Source organism: Hippocampus bargibanti, linkage group LG02, assembly GCF_051943395.1.
Source record: "Hippocampus bargibanti isolate YZ-2025 linkage group LG02, ASM5194339v1, whole genome shotgun sequence".
NCBI classification, from domain to species: Eukaryota; Metazoa; Chordata; class Actinopteri; order Syngnathiformes; family Syngnathidae; genus Hippocampus; species Hippocampus bargibanti.
In genome coordinates this window covers 33,130,613-33,158,012 of record NC_142735.1, presented here as the reverse complement: position 1 = coordinate 33,158,012, position 27,400 = coordinate 33,130,613, and the positions used below count along the sequence as shown (strand labels likewise).

Here is a 27,400-nt window from a genome sequence, read left to right as displayed (position 1 = left end):
CTTAGCGTACTGAGACAGCTAAGTCACACAAAGGCACACCTCGTTGGTGTTTGTCGATGGTCTCCTTCTGTTCGACCGTCATTTCCTTTTGTGTCCTCATCAGCTTAACACTAGCCTGTGGTGGGGTCTTTTTCGCTCCCATAATAATAGCAAAAGTACGACACAAGATAACAAACCACGTCTGCACTCAAAGAAAACTAGTCTGCCAGCCACCGTGGTGCTGTGTCGTCTGGTTGGTCCACTAAAAACTAGTTCGTCATCCAAGATTATAAGCACGCAAATTTAATGTTGATGATTGATGGAGAATAAGAAGTTATCATGTTTAAAAGTCCCATGCTGAGCTGGCCAAACAAACAATAGGCCCACAGTCAAGGCGCAGATGGCCACAGTAAATCTGAGTGAAACAGACACAGCCCAGTTAAACTGTCACCTTCATCTAGGAGATCTGGCCTTGGAACTCTCTCACAGGAAGGAGCTCATTAGCCCGGTTACAAATTTATCAGTTCATGGAAGACAACCAATTAAAAGACAATGTTTTATTGCTTACAGCTGTTGGGGCTCAGAACGTACCAGGGGTGTGGTATTATAATCAAGAAAACTATGTTTTACGAATGTATCACTTTAATTTGCATATACTCTCAATAAATAGCTTGGCAGAGGGCCGCAGAATTCAGACGTATGATATAATAATGCGTTTCCTGCCGGCAGTAGGGACAATCCTTCTGGTTCCGCGTCTTTGTCCACAGTGTCCGACTGTCATATCTTTGACAGTGAGGCAAAAAGTTGGTGAGCTGATGACTTCGTAAGCTAAGGTATCACTGTACTTATTTTTGTGCAACAGGTCCTGAGGCTCCACTATGCCAACTGCAAAGCTTACAACGCCGACTTTGATGGAGATGAGATGAACGCTCACTTCCCTCAGAGTGAACTTGGTCGAGCTGAGGCCTACACGTTAGTCAGTACTAACCAACAGTACCTTGTGCCAAAGGTACATTCATACATGCATTTAGTACACCTTGATGGTTGTAAAAGCAAGTTGAATGATTGACAATGCTGTGAAAAGGTATCTCCCTTCATTTTCCTTCTATATTTAAAAGAAAACATGCATGACAGTTTACTGGAATGGCAGTGAATGAGTTAATGAATAACTAGTTTTCAAATGGAGAAAAATGGAGGAGTGTGTAATAAGTTTGTTTTTTTCATATGTGATGGGTCACTTAGCTGGCTATCTATTTACTATCTATTAGCTATCTATTTTCTACCTATTAGCTATCTGGCTGGCTATCAGTTATATAGCAAGTTGTCTAGCTGTCTAGCTGGTTATCTGTTGGCTATCTATTAGCTATCTATTTGCTACCTATTAGCTAACTGGCCAGCTAGCTAGCTATCTGACTGGCTATCTATTTGTTATATAGAAAGTTGTCTAGCTGTTTAGCTAGCTATCTATTTGCTATCTATTAGCTAACTGGCCGGCTAGATAGCCATCTGGCTGGCTATCTATTATTGATATCGCGAGTTGTCTAGCTGGCTATCTATTAACTTTCTATTAGCTATCTATTTTCTACCTATTAGCTAAGTGGCCGGCTATCTGGCTGACTATTAGTTATATAGCAAGTTGTCTAGCTGGCTATCTATTAGCTAGCTAGATAGCATTCGATCTATTTACTTCTGGGTTGAGTGAATGCTGGTTCGTGTGGCTGCCAATGCTCACCCACAGAATAATGTCTTGTAACTGTAAAGTGACCTTGAGAGTTTTGAAAGGCACTTGTAAATGAAATTATTATGATAAATAATCCTTACATGTGAGTGTGAGAGAGAATGGATGTTTATCTGTGTGTGCGCCGCGATTGGCTGCTAACCAGTTCAGGTTGTACCCATTCAAAGGTTGGGTTAAGCCTGGGTTAGTTGGGATAAGCCTCAGTGCACCATGTGATCCTTTTGAGGATAAATTGGTTCAGATATAATAATTTCAGTCACTTTGTCATTTGTACTTTAAATTCTTAATGTCGTTTTTTTCCAGCTACTGTAAAACGTATTTCTTTATTCAGCAAATCTCATGGCAATCAGGTTTCAGTGTAGCCATTGAACATTTCACAAAACTCTGGTTCCTTGTGGTCGTATGTGTCTTCACTTCTTGGACTGTCTCTGTGAGATGAAAATTTGCTTTATTAATCAAAACATTTGAAGTGTTAAACGTGGAAAAATTACCATATTTTCCAGTGTACAAGGTGCACCCCAAAGCCTTGATTTTCTTCAAAAGATGACCCTGTGCCTTATACGCAGATGTGCCTAATATGTGAAGTAGCAGCCACCGACTCCCATTTCCCATCGAAGTAGTGTGTAACCACAGCCTCTGCTGTAGTGCCTTATAATATATTGGGAAAACGTTTTAGCTATTTATATACAGTGATACCTTGGCTTACGAACTTAATTGGTTCCCAGACAGTCTGTGAGGCGAAAAGTGTTTATCCCAAAAATTAATTTCCCATAGGAAACCACTAAAATGAGAATAATCGGTTCCCAGTTCCCCATAAAACATAGTTTTCTACTAAATAAGCCTTAAAACTACACACAATAGGCCTTGTTTTATGTATAATAAATGTGCTATGGTATTATAATTAAAGAAATAAATGGTATATGTATAATAAAGTGGTTTTATTGGCCTTTGTGATGGCCGTTGATGGCTTGATGGAATGGGGAGGTCACCACCATTAAACACTTTGTAGTTTTTTTTTGTTCTTTTGACTTCAAGACGGCGCCGCAAGAGTAGCTGCCTTTCCAGCAGCTCATGTATTTCGTTTTTCTACTTTCATTCCTTTCATCACTTTGCTGCTGTGAAATGTAAATTTCTCCACTGTGAGACTAATAAAGGCATATCCAATCCAATCCACTTGATGAGTAACGTAGCCTTCTTCTTTCACCATCTTGAGGAATGATCCCTTGTAGATGCTTTCTCTGCGATAATTTTACCTAGTTCCTCGTCAATTGTATTCGGTTTAGCTGGGTTGATAGCTTTTCGCATCAAGTGTACAGATGGCTTGTGCGGGTAATTCGTGGAGCCTGATAGATGGGATATTTTAACCTTGCAGTCTACAGTCTGCCTTTTGAACTCAAAGTTGAAATGAGTCCAAATTTCACTTTCTAGCCATTTTCTCACTCTCTCTGTAGTCTACTTGTCTCTTTAATGTTTAACCCCCCCCCCCCACTCCTCTCTTCACTGCTGCGTTCTTGACCAATCACGTGGCTTTAACCGAAGACTGGAATAGAGGACAAAAGAAAGTCCGGGCGGACAAAAGAAAGTCCGCTGCCCGTTTCTTTTTTGGAGAACGGCCTCACTCTCTCTCTGTCTGTAAACCCCCCCTCACTGCTGCATTCGTGACCAATCACCTGGCTTTTTACCGAAGATTGGGGGCGGGGAATAGAGGACAAAAATGAAGTCGGCTGCCATTTCCTTGTTAGGAGAACGGGCTCGTTCGCAAACGACACATCACTCATTGTGGCGCTCCGTGTGTATCCCGAAAAATAGTTCGTATGCCAAGGTAAAATTATCATAAATTTAACATTCGTAAACCGAAAAGTTTGTAAGCCAAGGGGCTGTATTATATTTGGAAAACTTTATTCAGTCATTAAAGGTGCACCTTATAGTCCGGTGCGCCTTATATATGGGCAAAAAATTTGAAAGTGTACCATTCATTCAGTGCGCCTTACACCAGTGTTTGGAATAACGTCTGCCCAGTGGCCCGAGGCGTACAACTTTTAGGTCGGGCGTACAACTTTCAAAAAGTCTCGGCCTGGGAGACAACTTCTTCAAGAAGAAAAAAAATATATATTTTTTTTCAAAGCAAATGTTTGCTTTATTCAATAAAGCAAACGCTACAAGCAAACCGCTACAAGCCAGGTGCACTCCTCTTTCTAAGCGCCTTTCAAAACTCTCAAGTATAATGAGGCCTCAGCTTACGAACACCTTATCTTAAGAACTTTTCGTTTTACGAACGTCAAATTTATGAAAATTAAACCTTGAAATACGCACTACTTTTCGCGATACACACCCACCATGGCTGGCGGAGTGCTCTTCGGATCTGGCGGAGTGATCTTCGGCGGAAGCACACGACCGAACAGCGCTCCAGCCGGCACTACTTTCCACGCCCCGTCTCTCTGAATTAACACGTCGATCGCCTCTGAGGAGCTTTTTGCAGATTATTTTACTATTATGGGACGGAAAAAAAACCCACCACAGGCTCGTGTTCAGCCGGAGAAGACACCAAAAATAAAATCACCGCCGAGGAGAAGGAGATCATTGAGAAACACGTAAAGCTTTTAGGCGAAGGATAGTGGCAATGGTGGAAATGAAGAATGTTACTCTCAGGGAAGTGACACACAGCGTGAGAGATGTGTCAGGCTGAGATTCACATGACAGCCACGGTGTGCACATGTGACGCCACAAACGCACACCTCGTTCGTGTTTCTCACATCGGCTAAATAACGCCTTTGTGTAAAGTTTACACAAAGGCGTTATTCAGTCGCTGCTTTCACGCGACTAATGACGCGTTTTATTCCGCGTCCGTGGAATCATCGGACTCGCGCCATTTGTTGAAATAAAATCTCCAGCACCTACGGGACTCGAAGTGGTTGCAGATGACATTGAGGAGCTTGTTGCTGACCATAATGAGGTCCTCAACACAGAGGATTTGATTTGCCTTCAAGAGGACAAGCAGAAGCAGGCCATTCAGGATTTGATGTGCAGGCTTTTATTGAACAGTTCCATCCAGAAAAGGCTCTGAGAATCATCAACATGATGAATGATAATGTGATGCCTCAGTTTCGTAAGACCTTACAAGTCAGAAAGCAACAGGTGTCAATTAAGAGCCGTCAACGACCATCACAAATGTAAATAAAGTGACTATTATACAGTGCAGTGTATTTCTTCCATTGCAATACAATAGCACATTTATTATACATAGAATAAGGTATGTTGTGTGTCGTTTTAAGGCTTGTTTAGTATAAAACTATGTTTTATGGCAGGGGTGTCAAAGTCATTTTTTGCCGCGGGCCACATTGTAGTTATGGTTTCCTCTCGAGGGCCGTTATGAATTTGGGGAACCCATTAGAATGTTTAAATCCCTTCAAATATTACATATAGAGCACACAGCAAATTAATGAATAACTTGTTTTCAAATCTGAAGTCAAGAATGACTTTTATTGTGGTTGACATCCAAAAATATGAAATTTTGGCTCAGATTTTAGCAATCATCATGGAATTTAACAAATTTGATTCGCTTTCGCGGGCCGAAAAAAGGATGTGGCGGGCCGGATTTGGCCCGCGGGCCTTGACTTTGACACCTGTGTTTTATGTGGACCTGGAAACCGATTATTCCCATTTTAATGATTTCCTATGGGGAAAAATAAATTGTGATACACACTTTTTGGCTTACACACTCTGTCTGGGAACAAATTAAGTTCGTTAGCTGAGGTCTCACTGTACACTTTATACTTATGGTAAGTCCGAAGCACGAAGCAGGCTTCTGGTTGGCTGCCGTGCCGAGTATGCAAAATGCCAAACGAACTCTATATATTATATATGGAAAATGTTTCTATATTTGTATATTATATATGGAAAATATGTATTTATATATTTGGAAACGTTGCATGTATTTATATATTATATTTGCCAAACTTGTTTGTATTTATTGGATTGGATTTATTATTAGTCTTGCAGTGGAGAAATTTACATTTCACAGCAGCAAAGTGATGAAAGGAATGAAAGTCGAAAAAGAAAATACATGAGTTGCTGGAAAGGCATGTTATATTTGGAAAACGTTTCAATATTTATTTATTATATTTGGAAAACTTTCATATTTGTTATATTTGGAAAACAATAATAATATAAAAATACAGTGATACCTTACAAACTTAATTGGTTCCCAGAGTGTGTAAGGCAAAAAGTGTGTATCCCATCCATTAATTTCCCATTGTAAACCATTAAAATGAGAATAATCTGTTCCCAGGTCCCCATCAAACATAATTTTCGTATTCGAATCAAGAAGACTGTTTTTTTTTTTACTTAAATTTGCATGTACTCTCAATAAATAGCTTGGCATAGGGCCACAGAGGTTGGACGTCCGTCCAATAAGTTCACGTGAAGTGATTTCATGAAAACTATGTCCCCTGCCAGCAGTCAGACAATCTTCTGTGTTCGAGCCGCTGAACATCTGTGACAGGTACATACTAATTATTTTGTTCTTTCTTTCATCAGGATGGAAAGCCTCTTGCCGGGTTGATACAAGATCACATGGTTTCTGGCGCACGCATGACCATTCGAGGCTGTTTCTTCACAAGAGATCAGTACACTGAGCTTGTGTACAGAGGACTGACTGACAAACCAGGCCGAGTCAAACTGCTCCGACCTGCGTTACTCAAACCACAGAAACTCTGGACAGGAAAGCAGGTACTGTGACGTCTGTGATCATTGACCTGATTATTTAACATTCCACCAAATGTTATGCAATGTTAGTGGGAAAAAAGTATTGAGTTCGGATAATGGCTATGAAGCGGAGGTAAACATTTCCTTTGCCCTTTCATAGGTGGTGTCTACCCTGCTGCTCAATGTTATTCCAAAGAAGGCCGTGCCTTTGAATCTGGTTGGCAAATCCAAAATCCCCAGTAAATCATGGATCCAAGTTCCCCCACGAGCAACTCCAGGATATCAACCTGAAACCATGTGTGACTCACAGGTGGGTGGATCCACATATACACTTTCAGCCCGCAATTTGTCAAAATGAAATGTCACCACTTACTTTAATAATGTACAGTGATACCTCATCTTACGAACGTAATTGGTTCCCCAAAAGTCTAAGGTGAAAATGTTGTCTTCCAAACATTTATTTCCCATAAGAAACCATTCAAATCAGAATAATCCGTTCCCAGGTCCCCATAAAACACAATTTCCTACTAAATAAGTCTTACAATTACACAAAATATACCTTATTTTATGTATTATTAAATGTGCTATTGTATTGTAATGAAAGAAATAAACTGTACTATCCAATAAAGTCGTTTTATTTACTTTTGTGATGGTAGTTGTCAATGGATGACAAACTTCCAGGTTGTCACAGACACAGTCAGTGAGGTACAGTGATACCTCAGCTTACAAACATAATTGGTTCCTAGAAAGTGTGTAAGGTTAAAAGTTCGTCTTTCAAACGTTTATTTCTCATAAGAAACCATTAAAATGAGAATAATCCGTTCCCAGGTCCCCATAATACAAAATTTTCTACTAAATAAGCCTTACACCTACACAAAATATAGCTTATTTTACATATAATAAATGTGCTATTGCATTGTAATGAAAGAAATAAACTGTACTGTATAATAAAGTGGTTTTATTGACCTTTGTGATGGTCGTTGATGTAGTTGCCCCCTGATGATATCCGAGTTAGGTTGCCGTGCTTTCTCAGCAATAATACCCTCACTCACACTGTTCCCAGCGAGCTGCTTTTCGTGAATCCAAATCAACAGATGTTTTTCAACCTCTTCTATTGCCTGAGACCGTTGTTTGGACAACACAGAAACACCCTCAGCCACACATAGCAATGGTCGACTTAGCATACTGGTACTGGGACGCTAAGTCACACAAAGGCACACCTCGGTGTCTTTTTCCGTCCCATAATTGCAAAAGTACTCTACTCGATAGCAAACCATGTCTGCACTCAAAGAAAGTGGGTGTGGAAAACTAGTCCGCCAGCCACCGTGACGCTGTTCGACTGTGTGGTGTGGTTCGTCCGCCGAAAAGTAGTTCGTCTGCCGAAACTATATGCTTGCGAATTTAATGTTCGTGAGGCGAAAAGTTTGTCAGCTGAGTTATCACTTTATTGTTCTTATTAGGTGGTTATCCGTCAGTGTGAGTTGTTAGTGGGTGTCCTGGACAAAGCTCACTACGGCTCCTCTGCATATGGTCTGGTGCATTGCTGCTATGAACTTTACGGAGGGGAGACCAGCGGCAAACTGCTCAGCTGTCTGGCCAGGCTCTTTACGGCGTACCTTCAGTTATATCGAGGATTCACTTTGGGTATATTCAGTCCCATTTTCTTTTCCCACAGAGATATCTCCAAATATTTATCTCTGGTGTTTATTTGTTGTTGTTGTTTTTTTTTTTTTTTTGTCTAATAGGCGTTGAGGACATTCTGGTGAAACCCGGTGCCAACAAAAAGAGGAAAAGCATTATCCAAAAATCACTGAGAATCGGCACAAAAGTGAGTTCAAGCGGTTACTCCTCGTTGTTCTGGTTTGCTTCAAAAGCTCACCATATTTCCTGTCATCGCTCAAACTGCAAATGGAGCAGTGCAAAATTCTGCAGCTTTGTCAAATTCAGTGCATCCTCCGCAGTGGGTGCTACTGGCCAAAATGGCTGCAACAGTGAAGATGGAGTTTGTGGGCCCCATTGTGCTCCATCGTGGCCTCTGGGCATAAACATGTACTCCGCACAAACACAACATGTGAAAACTACCGTCATTTCCGGACTATAGAGCGCACCTGATTACAATAATAGCAGTAATAATAAGAATAATAATCTTCTTTCTTCTTTCTTCTTCTTTCTTCTTTCTTCTTTCGTCTTTTCCCTTCAAGGGGTTGCCATAGCGAATCAGTGTCCAATAATAATAATAATAATAATAATAATGGTAATAGTAATAATAATAGTCTTCTTCTTCTTTTCCTTTCGGCTTTTCCCCTCAGGGGTCGCCACAGCGAATCAATGTCCTCCATCTATTATCTATCTATCTTATCTATCTATTATAGTAATAATAATAGTAATAGTAATAATAGTCATAGTAATACAGTAAAGTCTCGTTATATTGATATTGAAGGGAGTCCGAAAAAATATCGATATAACCGGGACTATCGATATATCCGACCCTGTTTGCATGTAATTTTCTCCGTGCGTGCATAGAAATAGTATCGATATAACCGGGACTATCGATATATCCGATATCGATATAACGAGACTTTACTGTAATAATAATTATACTAATAATAATAACTATAGTAATAGTAATTATAAAAATAATAATTATAGTAATAATTATTATTATAATATAATTATAGTTATAATAGTAGTAGTAGTAATAATAGTAACAGTAATAGCAACAGTAATGGTAAGTCATAGTAGCAGTCGTAGTAATATTAATAGTAGTGATGGTAGTCATCGTGATAGTAATAATAGCAATAGCAGTAATATCAGTAATCGTAGTAGTAATAGTAATAATAGTTGTAGTAATAGTAATAGCACCATGATGTCCCTGATCCACTGGTGAAGAGACGCTTTGATCCTCTCCTCTTTCATCTGGAACTGCTTCGTATAACAACGAGGGTACAGAAAGTGCTTAAGAATGAATGACCGTCTGTGTCTTTGTGTTGTCATGTTACTTGTTTTTTAGTCTTTTTTTTGTCATTTTGACTTTAAGACAGCGCCGCCAGAGTGGCTGCCTTTCCAGCAGCTCCTGTATTTTTCTACTTTCATTCCTTTCATAACTTTGCTGCTGTGAAATGTAAATTTCTCCACTGCGAGACTAATAAAGGCAAATCCAATCCAGTAATAGTCATAATAGTAATAGTAGTGATAGTAATAGTAATAATATTATTAATAGTAGTAATAGTGATGGGTTAAAAATGATCCTTCCCTCTGGTTCATGGCTCTTCATGGTGTTAGAAGATGGTAGTAAAATCAACAGGAACCAAGGTGTTGAACAAAAAAGATTATTTTAATCTTGTAGACAGCAGAGACATTGTGAGGGTGGTTGGGGAGGGCCAGAGAGAGAGATGGGGCGTGTTGGGAGAGCTTTTATAAAACGGACAAGATGTGACGTCATGTAAAGACGGATAGGATGTGACGTCATGTAAAGGCGGGCAGGATGTGAGTCCAAGAAATACAAAATGATGCGAAAGGAAATAGAAAAGATGTTTAAAATGTGTTAGTGTAGCGAATTGCCTTAACAAATAATAGTAGTACCGTATTTTCACGACCAAACGGCGCACCGTGTGAAAAGGCGCAGTCTCATTTACGTGTGCCATTTCTGTATTTAACACACACATTGGGCGCACCGGATGAAAGGACGCAAGTTTTATATACTACTGCTATATGTACATCCGCCTCACAACAACACACAGGCATACAAGTATGCGTATTTAAAAAAACAGATCGGGAGCAAAACTGAGTTTGGTAGTGCTTTATTTATGAATTACAAAGGAATAACATTTTGTAATCATCACTCAATATGCGTCGGCATGGTAAAAAGGAGCACATTACCAGTACCGACTTTTCCGAAAGTTCAAACCACCGTGCTAGCAGACACGTTAGCCCAAGCATCCACAATCCATTGGCAAATTGTGGCGTAACATCCAGCCCTTTTTGTTTGCCTTAAGAATGACGCCTGCTGGAAATGTCTCTTTAGGCAAAGTCTTTCTTTTAAAAAATCACAATCGCCGGGAGTTTCTCTCCGTTAGCATGGCAGCCTTTTCGCCAGCTTTTCAGAATAATTCGCCGGCCGTCGCTACAGTAGTCCCAGTCCGCATGGAAAAATCGCACAGTTTCATAAAACGCCAGCACCAAGATGGACCTCCTTGGAAATGTTCAATTTTCATTTCCTCCGCTAGCGTTACTGCTCTGAGTGGGACGGTGACTGTCGAAACGCTCCTTCCGCTCGCTCTTCGCTCACCGATCTATTGCTTGAAGCTTTCCTCCAACTCCGGCCACCTTGCCTTATGTCCACGTATTATGTCACAGCGGCTCCATTCCCATGTTCCTCGGCGTAGCTGATAGCCTTCAGTTTAAATAAACTGAGCTTCATAACCATGTCTCTTTGCCATTTTCAGGGTTGTTAAAACAGCAATGTTCTACATAAAGCACATACCTGTTCGTTTATACACAAACCACGCCTGCACACCCCCTCGTTTTCTCTACACGTCCTCCTCATGGTGGTCTCTAACACGTCCGCACTACAGGGCGCACCGCACATTTTGAAAAAAATCTGAGACGTTTACATGCGCCTTATGGTCGTGAAAATACGGTACTAATAATAATAATAGTAATAGTAGTAATAAAAAACGTGTCTTCCTCTGCACATATATTCGCCCTGTCTCCTTCTTACGTCTAGTGCTCGAGGGCCTCTGGCGGACGTTTGAAAAAATGCCTAAATTAGCCGCATGGTTGCATAAGCCGCAGGGTCGAAAGCTTGTGACAAAAGTCTCGGTTTCTCGTGGCGAAATGACGGTAATACAGTATGTGTACTTCTCAGAAAGATATTTCAAATGTGACATCCCCGCTCTGCATTTCTCAGGCCCTCCAGGCAGCTTTCAACCTCCCCCCCGATGTGGACGAGGCAGAGGCTAAGAGCCGTTGGCAGGATGCTCATCTCAACCCAGACCAGCGAGATTTTAGCGTGGCTGACCACAAATTCAAAGAAGTCGCCAACCAAGTCAACAATGACATTAACAGGGTAATTGAGCAACTCTGAATTGAGTGAACTATGAATTGAGCAACTATGAAACTTGCTAAACTATGTTATTGCCACTATTTTTTTTGTTTACTGTTGTAAATCAACAGTGTAACTTGTCACTATTTATTTTGATTATTGACAGTGATACCTCAGCTGACGAACGCTTTAACTCACAAACTTGTTGCCTCACAAACAAAATTCGCTAGAATATAATCTTGACCTACAAACTAGTTTTTGGCGGAAGAACACCAAACCACATGGTTGAACAGCGCCACAGTGGCTGGCGGACTAGTTTTCCACACACCCCTTTGAGTGCAGTGTTATCTTGTGGAGTACTTTTGCTATTATGGGAGTGAAAAAGACCACGACAGGCTAGTGTTGAGCCGAAGAGGACAGAAAAGTAAATGACGGTCGAGCAGAAGAAGGAGATCATCAAAGAACACCAACGAGGTGTGCGTTTGTGTGACTTAGCTGTCCCAGTACCAGTGCGCTAAGTCGACCATTGCTTCGTGTGACTAAGGGTGTTTCTGTGTTGTCCAAGCAACGGACTCGGGCAATAGAAGAAGTTCAAAAACTGTTGATTTGGTTTACCGAAAAGCAGCTAGCAGTGGACAGTGTGAGTGAGGGTAATATCACCGAGAAAGCACAGCAACTTCACTCGGATATCATCAAGAGGCAACTACATCAATGACCACCACAAAGGTCAATAAAACCACTTTATTATACAGAACCGTTTATTTCTTTCATTACAATCCAATAGAACGTTTATTATACATAAAATATCATATATTTTGTGGAGTTTTAGGGCTTCTTTGGTAGAAAATGATGTTTTATGGTGACCTGGAAACGGATTATTCTCATTTTTAATTATTTATTATGGAAAATAAATGTTTGGCAGACGAACTTTTTGCCTTACACACTTTCTGGGAACCAATTAAGTTCGTAAGCTGAGGTATCACTGTATTTTTTGTTGTTTTGTATTACTTATTGATATCTGACTATTGCAGCTTTGTCAAATTCAGTACACCCTTCCCAGTGGGTGCTACTGGCCAAAATGGCTGCCAAATTTAAGTTGTAGTTCGTGGGCCCCCTTGCGCTCCAAAATGCCTTGTGGGGATAAATACGTGCTACACACAAACAGGAAATGCTTCCGCTGCAAACCGATACTAAGTCGGTGTTAAGTAAATACAGTGAAACCTTGGCTTACGAACTTAATTGGTTCCCAAACAGAGTGCGTAAGGTGAAAAGTGTGTATCCCAAATGTTTCTTTCCCATAGGAAACCATTAAAATGAGAATAATCCGTTCCCAGTTTTCCATATAATATAATTTTCAACTAAATAAACCTTAAAACTACACACAACATACCTTATTCAATGTATAATAAATGTGCTATTGTATTGTAATGAAAGAAATACACTGCACTGTATAATAAAGTCACTTTATTCCATTGTGCAAGATGGCGCCGTGAATGGCAGCCTCGGTCACACGCTCCCTAATATTGTTCCTGGTTTTGTCATTTTCATTTGTTTTTTGCGATCCTACGCGACTCAGTTACACGAGGGAAGAGTTACTGAGCATTGGGGAATACACTCTTGGACTATTTTCACAGACACACCAAAATCTACAAGGTTTTTCGGGCCGCTTTCGGCCATTCTAGGTCAGTGTCATCCAATCAAAATTCCGCCAACTGCAGCCCCAATGGGAAATGAACGGCGAAAAAAACTGCAATATGTATTTAGTTTTATCGGCGAGCCATATTCAATCATCAAAAGAGCCATTTTTGGCTCGCGAGCCATAGGTTCCCGACCCCTGCCCTATTCCCTGCCCCCAGTCTTCGGTTAAAGCCACGTGATTGGTAAAGAATGCAGCAGTAAGGGGCGGGGGTTATGGACAGAGAGTGAGGCCGTTCTCCAAAAAAGAAAATGGCAGCCGACATTTTTTTTGTCCTCTATTCCCCGCCCCCAGTCTTCAGTTAAAGCCACGTGATTGGTCAAGAACGCAGCAGTGACGGGGGGGCATTTAAACATTACAGACAGGCAGACGACAGAGCGAGAAAATGGATAGAAAACAGTGACATTTGGCCTTGTTTCAACTTTGGTGGTTCAAAGGTATAAGTATATAAGTATAGACTCTAAGGTTAAAATATCCCATCAATCAAACTCCACAAATAACCCGCACAAGCCATCTGTACACTTGATACATAAAGCTATCAACGCAGCTAAACATAAATACAATTGATGAGGAACTAGGAAAAATTATCGCAGAGAAAGCACCGACAAGGAATCATTCCTCAAGATGGTGAAAGAAGGCTACGTTCCTCATCAAGTGTTTAATGCTGATGAAACCGGCCACTCCATTCCATTAAGCCATCGACTATCACAAAGGTCAATAAAACCACTTTATTATACAGTACAGTTTATTTCTTAAATTATAATATCAAAGCACATTTATTATACATAAAATAAGGTAAATGTTTTGTAGTTTTAAGGCTTAGAAAATTAGAAAGTCGAAAATTATGTTTTATGGGGACCTGGGAACGGATTATTCTCATTTTAATGGTTTCCTCTGGGAAATTAATGTTTGGGATACACACTTCGCCTTACACACTCTGGGAACCAATTAAATTCGTAAGACACGGTATCGCTGTATTATTATTATGATTGGTTTGGATTAGCTTTTCATAGTCTCGCAGTGGAGAAATTGACATAGCTGGGAATTTTTCTCAACTTACACCTTCTTTATGCGTGTTACCGCAATTGGCTGCGACACACAACGATTCACCATCGCGTTATGTCGTTTTCCTTCTAATTTTGCCATCAACAGTGTTTTCATACGAAAAAAGTACCCAAAATGCATTGTGTGTCGCTTTCTCGGTCACGGGCGTTCCCTCCGTGACATCATCATCAACTCGAAAACAAGACTTCGTGAATATTCAGCGCGAGTCTTAAAACGTAAAATATAGCTATATGCCGTGGAATCTTTGTCAAATGCACTCAGTAGAAGTCGTTTTACAAATTGTGGACGCAAATTGTCCGGAGGTGTCTGATTCTGATTACTCCATCTTGTCCCTTGCAGGTGTGTATGCCGGGTGGCCTCCACACGTCTTTCCCTGACAATAACCTTCAACTGATGGTCCAGTCCGGTGCAAAGGGTTCCACTGTAAACACCATGCAGGTATTTTGGCCTTCTGCTCTTTTCTTCATGATCAGATTGAAATTCCGTCAGAGATATTTGTTGGGACAAAAAAAAAGTCCCATCTCAAAACCCACCTATTTAAAATAGCATTTTCTGTGTAGCTCTCGCTCTCTTGTTTCTATTTATAGTTGTATTTTATTTATTGCATTATATTGTTGATTGTTGCTCCGCTGATGACCATTTTGTGTTTGGGAGCCTTTTACTGAGCGAGTTGCTTGTTCTGTAGCCACAAAGGGACATAAGTCTTCTTGTGTCGGTCCCAAGCCCGGATAAATACAGAGGGTGGTGTCAGGAAGGGCATCTGGCGTAAAAGCTGGGCCAAAACAAACATGCGTATCATCCCTCTGAAGATGGAGGTTACTGATTCGCTGTGGCGACCCCTTGAAGGGAAAAGCCCAAAGGAAAAGAAGAAGAAGACACTGTGAAGAATGGCTGGATCACAGGAAGCTTGTCTTTTACTGCCCATTCATGACCGACGGCCAACTTCTGCAACTCTGTGCTGAGCTATTGATTGAGAGTATATGCAAATTGAAGTGATACATGAGTACAACATAGCCTTCTTGATTTGAATACCACGCCCCTGGACGTCCCATGCACCAACATCCATAAAGCAACAGAACATAGACACTTTAACGGGGTGTCTTTCAAATGAACCGGTAGATTTGTGACGTGGCTAATGAGCTCTTTCTGTGAAGGAGTTGACCAAGTACTGAATTAGTCCAAGGCCAGATCGCCTACATGAAGATGACAGGTTAACAGGCTGTGTCGGTTCACCTCCGATTGACCCCAGATTTGTCTGTGCTCCCATTGTGGGATTTGTGTTCGGTGGCTAACTAACCTTGAAACTTTTAAATATGATAACTTCTATTCGGTCTAGTCACTATCAAATTTGTAAGACTTCCAATGCCTCAATGGTCACGTAACCCCATAGAGTATGTTAAGTTCAGAAACTAAGTTCAGTGCCGTTTTAAAATGCTTCTCGTGGCGTGCCAAATATACTTTTTTTTGCCCGTGCTATTGGTGAAATGCAGAAGAAACATTTTTTTTAACAATTAGAGGATAACAAATTGTTAGAAATGTACTTTTTGAAGCTGATAAAACGTTTCGGGTGCAGTGTACACTAACACAAAAATATGTGAATGTTAAAGCGCACACACACAGATATACAGTGATACCTGAGCTTCCGAACTTAATTGGTTCCCAAAAAGTGTGTGTGTGTAAGGCGAAAAGTTCATCTTCCAAACATTAATTTACCATAAGAAACCATTAAAATGAGAATAATCCGTTCCCAGGTCCCCATAAAACCTAATTTTCTACGAAATAGGCCTTAAAATGACACAAAATATATAATATAATATTTTATGTATAATAAATGTGCTATTGTAATTAAAGAAATGAACTACTGTGTAATAAAGTCTTTGTGATGGTCGTTGATGTTGTTGCCTCTTGACGATATCCGAGTGAAGTTGCAATGCTTTCTCCGCGATAATAGCCTCACTCGCACTGTCCCCCGCGAGCTGCTTTTTGTTAATCCAAATCAACAGACAGACGTTTTTCAACCTCTTCTATTGCCTGAGACCGTTGCCAAAACAACACGGAAACACCCTTAGCCGCACGTGCACCCGTAATAGCTTCCTTGTTCTTATGGATGGCGGCAATGGTCGACTTAGCGTACTGGTACTGGGACACTGGGACTGGGTGTTTTTCGATCTCCTTCTGCTTGACCGTCATTTTCTTTTGTGTCCTCTTGGGCTGAACACTAGCCTGTGGTGGGGTGTTTTTCTGTCCCATAATAGCAAAAGTCCTCCACTCGATAACAAACCACGTCTGCACTCAAAGAAGGGGTGTGTGGAAAACTTGTCCGCCGGCCACCGCTGAAAACTAGTTTGTATGCCAATATTATATGCTTGCGAATTTAATGATCGTAAGGCGAAAAGTTTGTGAGCTAAAGCGTTCGTAAGCCGAGGTATCACTGTACACATTAAAGCACACACACAGATATACCAATCTTGTTTTTTTTCTTCCACCATTTCCTTCCGCAGTCTGATTAATTGTGTGCATGTGTCAGATCTCTTGTCTCCTAGGTCAGATTGAGTTAGAAGGTCGTAGACCTCCACTCATGCCGTCTGGGAAATCGTTACCCTGCTTCCAGCCTTATGACCCGGCGCCGAGTGCTGGGGGTTTTGTTTCTGGAAGGTTCCTCACAGGCATCAAACCGCAGGTGTGTGTTTGTATCCAAGCTTCAACATTTCCTGTTTTTTTTTTAAACGAAATATTGGGAAAATGGCTGCAGGCTAAGCATTTATTGAACTGCACTGTTGACTTTGTGCTCATGTTGCCATTAGGAATTTTTCTTCCATTGCATGGCTGGCCGAGAAGGACTTGTGGATACTGCTGTCAAAACGTCAAGATCAGGATACCTGCAGAGGTCAATCAACATTTAAAGGACAACCAACACCATTTTTTTTGTTGCCTAACTGACATCAGAAAAACTTTTTATAGCATCTAAAATACCCAAAACACGCAGGCTGATATTTTTAGTCAAAAACACAAATAAAAATGAGTTAAAGTGTCCCAAAACTACTTCAAAATGACTTCAGAGATGGCGGGTTTGAGAAGGTCACACTCCCTTGTTTGTGATGTCACGCCAGGACGTCTTGCCTTGCTCTAGAATCAAAACAATGGCTTCAGAGAGTTCAGATTCGGAGAAGATGCTTTCTTGTTACTTATCCAGTTATGAATATGATTGAAATAGTTCTGAAGAGGAAAGCAAAAATGTTTGCAATCAATTAAAGAAGTCCTTCTGTATCAATTCGAGCCGTCCGGACTCCAATGTAGTGTCCCAGAAAATGCACAAAATGGCGCCCAAGCTGGAAATGGGCTGATTTGTCTTCTGGGAATTTGTGTCAACTAGTATCAAATAGTAGTTTTGGTGCAACACACACACCATCGCATTATGTGTCTTTTCCTTCTAATTTCATCATCACGGATCACAACTGTTTTCACACCAAAAAGTGCCCAAAATGCATTGTGTGTCGCTTCTCAGTCAGGCGCGTTCCTGACGTGACATCACGTCAGGAATCGTCACCAACTCGAAAACGAGACTTCCTGAATATTCAGTGTGAATCTTAAAACATAAAATAAAGCTATTTGCGGTGGAATCTTTGTAAAATATGCTCTTTTTATTTTATGATTATTATTTTATTATTATTTATTTATTATTAGCTATCTGTTAGCTATCTATTAGCTGTCTTTTAGCTAACTAGCTTTCTATCTGAGTTACTTCCGGGTTGGGTGAAGGCCCAGCTAGCTATCTGTTAGCTATCTGTTAGATAGCTAGCTTTCTATCCGAGTTACTTCCGGGTTGAGTGAACGCTGGCGCGTGTGGCTGCCACTGCTCACCCACAGAAAAAACTGATCCTGTGACTGTAAAGTGACCTTGAGAGTTTTGAAAGGCGCTTAGAAATGAAATGTGTTATTATTGTTATGTTCAGTAGAAGTCAGTTTACAAATTTTGGACACAACTTGTCGGCGTCGGTTGTCCTTGAAGAGGCAGAAATGGAAGGAAAAAAAAAGGTTCCACTCATATTATTGTAATTGTCGTGTATTCTTTGTTCTTCTGTAGATGTGTTATAAAGCATCTGGAAGGTTTGGTGGTACAGTATGATCTGACAGTGAGGGACAGCGACGGATCTGTCGTGCAGTTCCTGTATGGTGAAGATGGCCTGGATATCCCCAAGACGCCATTTTTGCAGCCCGGGCAGTTTCCCTTCATAGAGGACAACTTTGAGGTGAAGTAGCACTTGTTGCAAATTGCATACCTGCCAACTACTCCAGTGTTGCCGTAAAAACTATGGTTTTTGTGCTCTCAAACTTAGTTTCCAATCAAAACAATACGTCAAAAATCATCAAAATAGTAAATACCCAACTTCCATTCAAAACACAAGATTTCTAAGGATCATATCTAAATTTAGAACTGGCGACCGGCAGAGTGCCAGCTTTTACCTTCCAGGTTTTTGTGTCTGGTTGTTTTTACACATACTATTTAAAAAAAAAAGTGGCCTCCAAAAATTGAGGAACATATTCATTTTACCTTTCATGTTGACATATTAAAATACGTAGCAATTTTTTTTTATTTGACACAGCAAAAAAAAAGACAATTTCACTACTGTAATTAAATAAATAGTTAAATAAGTACATAGATAAATACATAGATAAATTCATAGAGAGATATAGATATCAGATGAGATCAGAATCATCTTTATTGATGATGTAGAACACACAAGGAATTTGTTTCGCTGCACTAGTATCATCATCAAAAAATTGCAAAGAGGCACTAAACAGTTCCATTTGGGCTACTGTTCAAACAGTTAATGGCTTGGGGGAATAAGCTGTTTAAATGTCTGCTGGATTTGGTGCGCATGGATCGGTAGCGCCTGCCTGAAGGGAGTCGCTGGAAAAGGTGGTGGGCAGGGTGCGGAGGGTCCAGTAGGATTTTCCACGCCCTAGTTTGGATTCTTGCAGTGTGCAAGTCCTTGAGAGTGGGTAGTGTGGTCCCAATGATTTTTTTCCGCCGTCCTAACTGTCCGTTGAAGTCTGATTTTGTCCATTTTTGTGGCGGCCCCGAACCAAACTGTGATGGAAGAACACCGGATAGATTCGATGACAGCCGTGTAGAAATGTTGCAGCCTCCTGTGGCAGGCCATGCTTCTTTAGCAGCCTCAGGAAGTACCGTATTTTCACGAAAAAAGGGCACGCCGTGTGAAAACGCGCAGTCTCTTTGTGTGCCATTTCTGTATTTAACATACACATTGGGCGCATCAGATGATAGGGCGCAAGTTTTATATCCCGGTACATATCCTCTACTGCCATACGTATGTCCACCTCACAACAACACACAGGCATATAAGTGTGCGTATTTTAAAAAACAGATCGGGAGCAAAACTGAGTTTGGTAGTGCTGTATTTATTAATTACAAAGTGAGAACATTTTGTAATAATCACTGAATAGGCGTCGGCATGGTAAAAACAAGCACATTACCGGTAACAGTCAGTAATCAAACCCATCAAAGTCCTCATCCTCTGTCTCAGAATCGAACAGCTACGCTAAATCCAACATGGCAGGTTCGCTTTCCTCACTTTCTGTGCCGTGCGGCTCCTCGGAAATAATGCCGGCTTTTCCGAAAGCTCAAACCACCATGCCAGCAGACACGTTAGCCCAAGCATCCACAATCCATTGGCATCTATGGCGTAACATCCAGCCCTTTTCGTTTGCCTTAATAATGACACCTGCTGGAAATTTCTCTTTAGGCAAAGTCTTTCTTTTAAAAATCACCATCGGAGGCAGCTTCTCTCCGTTAGCATGGCAGCCAAGCACAACAGGGAAAAAAAGCTTTTTCGCCAGCTTTTCAGAATAATTCGCAGGACGTTGCTGCGCTACCGTAGTCCTGGCCCAGATGGAAAAATGGCAGTTTCATAAAACGCCAGCACGAAGACGGACCTCCTTGGAAATGTTAAATTTTCATTTCCTCCGTGGGTGAGTCGGATGGTGACAGTCGAAACGCTCCTTCCGATTGCTCTTTGCTCGACGATCCATTGCTCGAGTCTTTCCTCCAACTTGCCTTGTGTCCGCGAAAACTCAGCTGAGTCTTCTTCACCTGTCGGAGGTCGTTCTCCAGCTTCCTCCGCTTGCAAACCATCGACTCGCGTTAATTGTATATTCTCTCACGGCGGCTCGATTCCCATTGTTCCTCGGCGTTGCTGATAGCCTTCAGTTTAAACTGCGCTTCATAACCATGTCTCTTTGCCATTTTCAGGGTTGTTAAAACAGCAATGTTCTGCATAAAGCACATACCTGTTCTTTTATACACAAACCACGCCCACACATCCCCCCTCATGTTCTCTACCACGTCCTCCTCATGGTGACCTCTAATACGTCCGCACTACAGGGTGCACCGCACATTTTGAAAAAAATCTGAGATCTTTACATGCGCCTTTTGGTCGTGAAAATACGGTACATTCTCTGTTGGGCCTTTCTCAGTATAGAGTTGGTGTTGACCTCCCACTTCATGTCCTGGTAGACTGTGATTCCCAGGAACTTGAAGGTCTCAACGGATGACACCAGGCAGTTGGATAGTGTGAGGCAGGGGTCGGGAACCTTTTTGACTAAGAGAGCCATAAAAGTAAAATATTTAGAAATGTTTTTCATCGACAAACGCTCGCGTGCGCGCGCACACACACACGCGCGCACGTGCGACCACTTTTCTATAAAATATCAGAATGTATTATTTAAAATAACTTTGTGATAGTACTCACCGTTAACATGGATGGTTTTCCGTTCCTCGTGTTTGGTAAAAATCCAGGAAAACGATCGGAATGAAATTCAATTTGCCGGTCCAGAGGCGAAGTTCCTGCTAGCTAGCCTGCACACGGCTCATAAGCTTCCACACTTGCTATCTGCAATATACTTCTCGCAGAAGTATGTCGATGCTAACGTTAACATGGGCTTGTTAAAATGTCACTGACATTCGACTGTTTCATCGATGGTATTGTTTCATTGCAAATTAGAATCAGAACATTTTCTCTCCTCGAATGCTCCGGTACATTCAGGCTGAAGTGCACAAGTTGGGCTCATTTAAAGGGCCGTTTACCTGTTTCAACATGACAGCCACTATCATCCAATCAACATGGCGCTTTCGGCCATTCTAGTTCAGTGTCATCCAATCAAAATTGCGCTTTCCGCCAACTGCACCCCCAACGGGAAATGTACGACGAAGAAAACGACAATATATATTATAATATGTAATATTTATCGGCGAGCCATATGCAATCATCAAAAGAGCCATATATGGCTCGCGAGCCATAGGTTCCCGACCCCTGGTGTGAGGGGTAGCTGTGGCGATGGATGTTTCCTGAAGTCCACTAGCTATCTAGCGCGAGAAAGCTAGCTAAAAAGATCTCTGGCTGGCTATATTGTCTAGCTGTCTATTAGCTACAGTGCCTTGCAAAAGAATTCGGCCCCCTTGAACCTTGCAACCTTTCGCCACATTTCAGACTTCAAACAAAGATATGAAATTTTAACTGATTGTTGTCCTATGGACAGACTCTCCCACGTCAGCCAGTAGATCTCTGCAGTTCATCCAGAGTGATCATGGCTCTTGACTGCATCTCTGATCAGTTTTCTCCTTGTTTGCGAAGAAAGTTTAGAGGTACAGCCGGGTCTTGGTAGATGTGCTGTGGCACCTTCCATTTTAATAGAATGGCTTGCACAGTACTGTTTGAAATGTTTAAAGCTTGGGAAATCGTTTTGTATTCAAATCCGGCTTTAAACTTCTCCACGACAGTATCTCGGACCTGCCTGGTGTGTCACTTGGTTTTCATGATGCTCTTTGCACTTCAAACAGAACCCTGAAACTATCACAGAGCAGGTGCATTTATACAGAGACTTGGTTACACCTAGCTGGATTCTATTTATCATCATCGGTCAGTTAGGATGACATTGGATAATTCGGAGATCCTCACTGAACTTCTGGGGTGAGTTTGTTGCACTGAAAGTAAAGGGGCCGAATAATATTGCACGCCCCACTTTTCAGTTTTTTATATGTTAAAAAAGTTTAAATTATCCAATAAATGGTGTTCCACCTCACGATTGTGTCCCACTTGTTGATTCTTGACAAAAAACATACATTTCATATCTTCATGTTTGAAGCCTGAAATGTGGCAAGATTCAAGTACTTTTGCAAGGCACTGTGTCTGGCTGGCTATACAGTTGTCTAGTTAGCTATGTCAGTCGCTGGCTAGCTATCTAGTTCGCTGGCTATATAGCTATCTATATTAGCTGGCTGGTTAGCTTTCTATCTATTTCAGTTACTTCCGGGTTTAGTGAACGCTGGAGTGTGTGGCTGCCGCTGCTCACCCAGGCGCTTACAAATGAAATGTATTATTATTATTTAGATTTGATGAATTGCGCGTACGCACGCGGCAAGTCTTTCCTGGAATCGAGAATCTCGAATTCGCATCGGTTTTATCATTGTCGTGTCATTGCATCTGCCGTAGAAAAAGCAACAAGTGTGAAATATAAAAGAAAACTACTGTCATTTCGTGAGGAATACTCCCATTTCCAGGAGCTATCCTTCGCTCATGAAAAGGGGAATGTGGATAACATTAATGTTGATGTCTTTCCAATTTGAGGCTAGTGTTAAGCCGAAGAGGACACAAAAGAAAATGACGGTAGAGCAGTAGAAGGAGATCATCGAAAAACACCAACGAGGTGTGCGTTTGTGTGACTTAGCTCCCACTACCAGTATGCTAAGTCGACCATTGCTTCGTGTGACTAAGGGTGTTTCCGTGTTGTCTAAGCAACGTTCTCAGGCAATTGAAGAGGTTGAAAAAACGTCTGTTGATTTGGATTAACAAAAAGCAGCTAGCAGTGGACAGTGTTACTGAGGGTATGATCGCCGAGAAAGCACAGCAGCTTCACTCGGATATCATCAAGAGGCAACCTGGAAGTTTGTCCATTGACAACTACCATCACATAGGTCAATAAAACGACTTTATTATATAGTCCAGTTTGACTTTCATTACAATCAAATAGCACATTTATTATACATAAAATAAAGTATATTTTGTGTAGTTTTCAGTGACGTGCGGTGAGGTTCATGGCTGGTGAGGCACTGACGTTATCATAGTCAGATTTACAAACATGAACTCTACAGAGTAGCTTATTCACCATTTGATTAGCAACAGTTAACATGTTTTGTTTAAAATGCCATGTCAGCATTCTTTAAATTACAAACTAGCATAGAAAAAAATAACTAGCATAGAAAAAAAAATCTAAAAAAAAACGTTAGTGTTACCTTTACTTGTAAATGAAGTCCATGCGCCACTCCTCCTGAAGAAAGGCATCGATAACTTCTTTGTAGAGGCCTTCCTTAACTTTCTTCAGTTTTAAAAGTCTCTTTCTCAATGGAGATTACTGCCAGTGAAGAAAGTCATCCTTGATCAGTCCTCTTCTGACTGTATGTTTTCAGTGCTGAGAATGACAATCTCATCTACTTCTACATCAACAAATGGGGCTGCACCGATCTCCTTTTTAATGTCATTTCTAATGACATCACCAACTGCTTCAATTAAATTGTTCTGTATTCTGTTTGACAGGCCAGAAAATACAGTGGATGTCTCCAAATGTCTCGCGAGCCTGTCATCTTTCTCAGCGAAAGCATGTAATAGTTCAACATAGTTGCCACGATTAGCAGAGCCTTTACTTTCACCATTTTCACGAAATGCCAGCTGTTGTTTGGCAAGGAAGCAGGTGGCATTGATGAGATCTTTTAAAATCTCCCGGTTCTCGTTTACCTTAGCATTGTGGATGCAGATGTTGAGTCTTCGCTGTTCATCCAAACCCAAGTCGATCCTGGACATCCCGAATGTTTTTAGCACGATTTGACTTTGGATGTGCGCGGTCGACCGCTCATGTTTGATGAGGCTCCGTTGTAAATTTTTTAGGTCACGATATCCCATTTGAGTCCAGACATTGTCATAGGTTGCGAACAGAAGGCAGGAAAAGCAGAAAAGGTGGTTTCTTGGACATCCACACATCCTGGCATCCAGATATCCACACAGCCTGCCTTTTCGTGTGTACCAGTCCGTCTGAAAAGAGCGAGTATTCTGTCCCGTTTTCTGAAGCAAACCTTTTAGCTCCGGTGTTGGTCTTCCTTTAATTATTATCTCCTGCTTCGATTGAAAGTCCAGTTTAGAAAATTCTTTCAATTTATATATGTTAACCTCCATTCTGAAAATGAGGCCGTGCAACACGAAAAAATGACTGGAGGGTTGCACTTTACTTGCTAACTGTTTACTGTAGCTTGCTGTCCCTAATTCTATTATTCTGCAGCCGTGGAGTCGCAAGTATCTCTGGAATCACAAGTGCCCCCTGTAATGAGGCAGGAGAACTGTTTGCCTCACCTACGCACAAAATAAACACTGTAGTACAGTGTTTATAATGTACAATGACTCTACATTATATACACTAGCTAAACTGTAGAAATTTAGTTCATATACTAAACGTGTTTGAACGCTTTAATAGCGATATGCAGAAGGACAGCAATGCGGTCTCACTGCAGAGCAAGCCAGCACAGTAAGCATAGTGATTGCGCAATCCATGTTGAGGCTCATCCGGCTGCTGCCTCACCGCTCGTCTCTACTTAGTATTTGAACGGTTAATGTGAAAATTCAGCGATTTTGAAAAAAATCCAAAAATGGTGAAGTTGAATGGACAAGAACTTTAAAGTACAAATCACTAAATACATATAACTGTTTAATTTATTTTTTCATTTGATATTTCCATGATGACAGGTGAGGCACTGCCTCACCTGCCTCCCCTTACTGCACGTCACTGGTAGTTTTATGGCTTATTCCGTAGCAAATGATGTTTTATGGGGACCTGGGAACGGATTATTCTCATTTTAATGGTTTCTTATGGGAAATAAATGTTTGGAAGACGAACTTTCCACCTTACACACACCTTCTCTTAACCAATTAAGTTCGGAAGCTGAGGTATCACTGTAGCTGTAATGTTAAAAATCGTTTGGCCACCTGACCTTGGCGTATTACGAGGCTTTTCTGGTTTCAAAAGTTGGCAGGTATGCAAATTGCCCATATTGCAGTCATCATTTTCTGACGGTATTAAATGAACATGCACAAAATAGCAGCCTTGTCAAATTCAGTGCATCCTCTTCAGTGTTTGCCACTGGCCAAAATGGCTGCCACAGTAAAAGTGTAGTAGCTGAGCCCCATTGTCTTGTCATAAGGGCATTGAGGAGAACTTTTTACTACACACACTAAAATACTTTGTCATCTATTCTTAATGGACAGTTTTTTTTTGTCATATTGTTTATTTGCATAATTTAGGCCTTCCCTGACGGCATTTGAACATTAGGTTAGCATTCTACTTGCGAAGTAGAGCTGTAAAACCTGCGAATGATTGTTCTTTTTTTTCATAAAATGTGGAAATAAAACACACTTGGATTAAAGGACAACCGGCACCATTTTTTTGTTTCCTAACTGACATCAAAAAAACATTTATAGCATCTAAAATACCCAAAACACGCAGGCTGATATTTTTAGTCGAATGCGAAACACCAATAAAAATGACTTAAAGTGTCCCAAAACTGCCACAAAATAAGATCCGATCTGGACAGATTCAGAAAGTCCCGCCCCTTTGTTCGTGACATAACTATTGGTCACACACTGCCTTGCTCCAGAATCTAAACAATGACTTCAGAGAGTTCAGATTCGGAGAAGTTGCTTTCTTGTTACTCATCCAGTTATGAATATGATTCAAATAGTTCTGAAGAGGAAATCATAAATGTTTGCAATCGATTAAAGGAGTCCTCCCTTATCAATTTGAGCCATCTGGACTCCAATGTCGCGCCCAGAAAATGCACAAGATGGCCCACAAGCTCCGTTGGAAATGGGCTGATTTGTCCACTGGGAATTTGTGTCAACTAGTAGCAAATAGTAGTCTTGGTGCAACACACAACGATTCACCATCGCGTTATTTGTGTTTTCCTTCTAATTTCGCCATCAACACGAAGTTTTCAAACCGAAGTACCCAACATGCATTGTGTCGCTTTCTCGGTCACGGGCGTTCTTTCCGTGGCGTCACTTAGGGGATTGTCATCAACTCGAAAACAAGACTTCCTGAACATTCAGCACGAGTCTTAATACCTAAAATATAGCTATATGCCGTGTAATCTTTGTACAATGCGCTCAGTAGAAGTCATTTGTAGTCATTTTACAAATTATGGACGCAACTTGTCCGGAGGTGTCGGTTGTCCTTTATGCAATAACTCTGACTCTCATATTATGGCAACATACTAAACAATTTGATGTTGCTGTAGGTGATCCGAAAGTCCCAGGCCTTGGATGAGGTCTTAGCAAAGTTGGACCCTCAAGGCGCCAGTCGACATTTTTCAGCTATACAGCGCTGGAAAGCAAAGAGAGAGTTGGCTTGTCCTCGCAGAGGTAAATTGATTATCTTTACACTTTGGATGTTCCTTATTTTCCTTCATATTACCACCCCGACGGACCTCCTGATGTCATCTGTGACAGGAGCATTCTTGTTGTTTTCGCAAAAGAAGATGGCCAAACTCAAGCAGTCCCAACAATGCGCAATGCAAAATGTGTGCGGCAGAGATACAGCTGTTCTCAAGGTATTCCTGTCAACTTGTTTATATATATATATATGTGTGTGTGTGTGTGTGTGTGTGTGTGTGTGTGTGTGTGTGTGTGTGTGTGTGTGTGTGTGTGTGTGTGTGTGTGTGTGTGTGTGTGTGTGTGTGTGTGTGTGTGTGTGTGTGTGTGTGTGTGTGTTTTTTTATGATCAGTCTTGTGAGGACCACTAACATTTTATACGAGCATGGGCAAACTACGGCCCGCTGGCCACATACGGCCCGTTAGGCTTTTTAATCCGGCCCACCAAACTTGTCAAATTATAGTAAAAACAGTGTCTGAAACTCATGACAAAAAGTTAGCGGACAACAACTCTGAAAAGATGCCTGCCCCATTTTTCACAACTTGAAACACAATAAGATGACTAATCACAAAAAAAACATTGTCACAAAGTATAGAGTTTTTTTAATTAAGGATGTATCTACCACAAATGCAACCTTGCTTAATTTACGGTAAATGTCCATTTTGCTGCAGTAGTCATTTAT

At 41.1% G+C, this 27,400-nt stretch overlaps 1 protein-coding gene and 3 non-coding genes across 5 annotated transcripts in view; all 4 read left to right on the top strand.

Moving 5' to 3' along the window:
- polr1a (RNA polymerase I subunit A) overlaps positions 1 to 27,400 on the top strand; it is a 71,402-nt gene that overhangs the window by 30,091 nt on the left and 13,911 nt on the right. For both annotated transcript variants that reach the window (XM_088991085.1, XM_088991086.1), the window contains 12 exons: positions 842 to 988; positions 6,254 to 6,445; positions 6,582 to 6,731; positions 7,882 to 8,065; positions 8,167 to 8,249; positions 11,331 to 11,489; positions 14,566 to 14,664; positions 16,754 to 16,906; positions 17,031 to 17,113; positions 18,311 to 18,476; positions 26,585 to 26,708; positions 26,796 to 26,896. In XM_088991085.1, coding sequence (XP_088847211.1) covers positions 842 to 988; positions 6,254 to 6,445; positions 6,582 to 6,731; positions 7,882 to 8,065; positions 8,167 to 8,249; positions 11,331 to 11,489; positions 14,566 to 14,664; positions 16,754 to 16,906; positions 17,031 to 17,113; positions 18,311 to 18,476; positions 26,585 to 26,708; positions 26,796 to 26,896 — 1,641 coding nt within the window. The remainder of the gene's footprint in view (positions 1 to 841; positions 989 to 6,253; positions 6,446 to 6,581; positions 6,732 to 7,881; positions 8,066 to 8,166; positions 8,250 to 11,330; positions 11,490 to 14,565; positions 14,665 to 16,753; positions 16,907 to 17,030; positions 17,114 to 18,310; positions 18,477 to 26,584; positions 26,709 to 26,795; positions 26,897 to 27,400) is intronic.
- LOC148902487 (small nucleolar RNA SNORA5) lies at positions 8,349 to 8,485 on the top strand. Its single transcript, XR_016114345.1, has one exon. It is a non-coding gene; the product is annotated as a small nucleolar RNA SNORA5 (small nucleolar RNA).
- LOC148902486 (small nucleolar RNA SNORA5) lies at positions 12,492 to 12,628 on the top strand. The gene has a single exon (XR_016114341.1). It is a non-coding gene; the product is annotated as a small nucleolar RNA SNORA5 (small nucleolar RNA).
- LOC148902485 (small nucleolar RNA SNORA5) lies at positions 25,389 to 25,525 on the top strand. Its single transcript, XR_016114340.1, has one exon. It is a non-coding gene; the product is annotated as a small nucleolar RNA SNORA5 (small nucleolar RNA).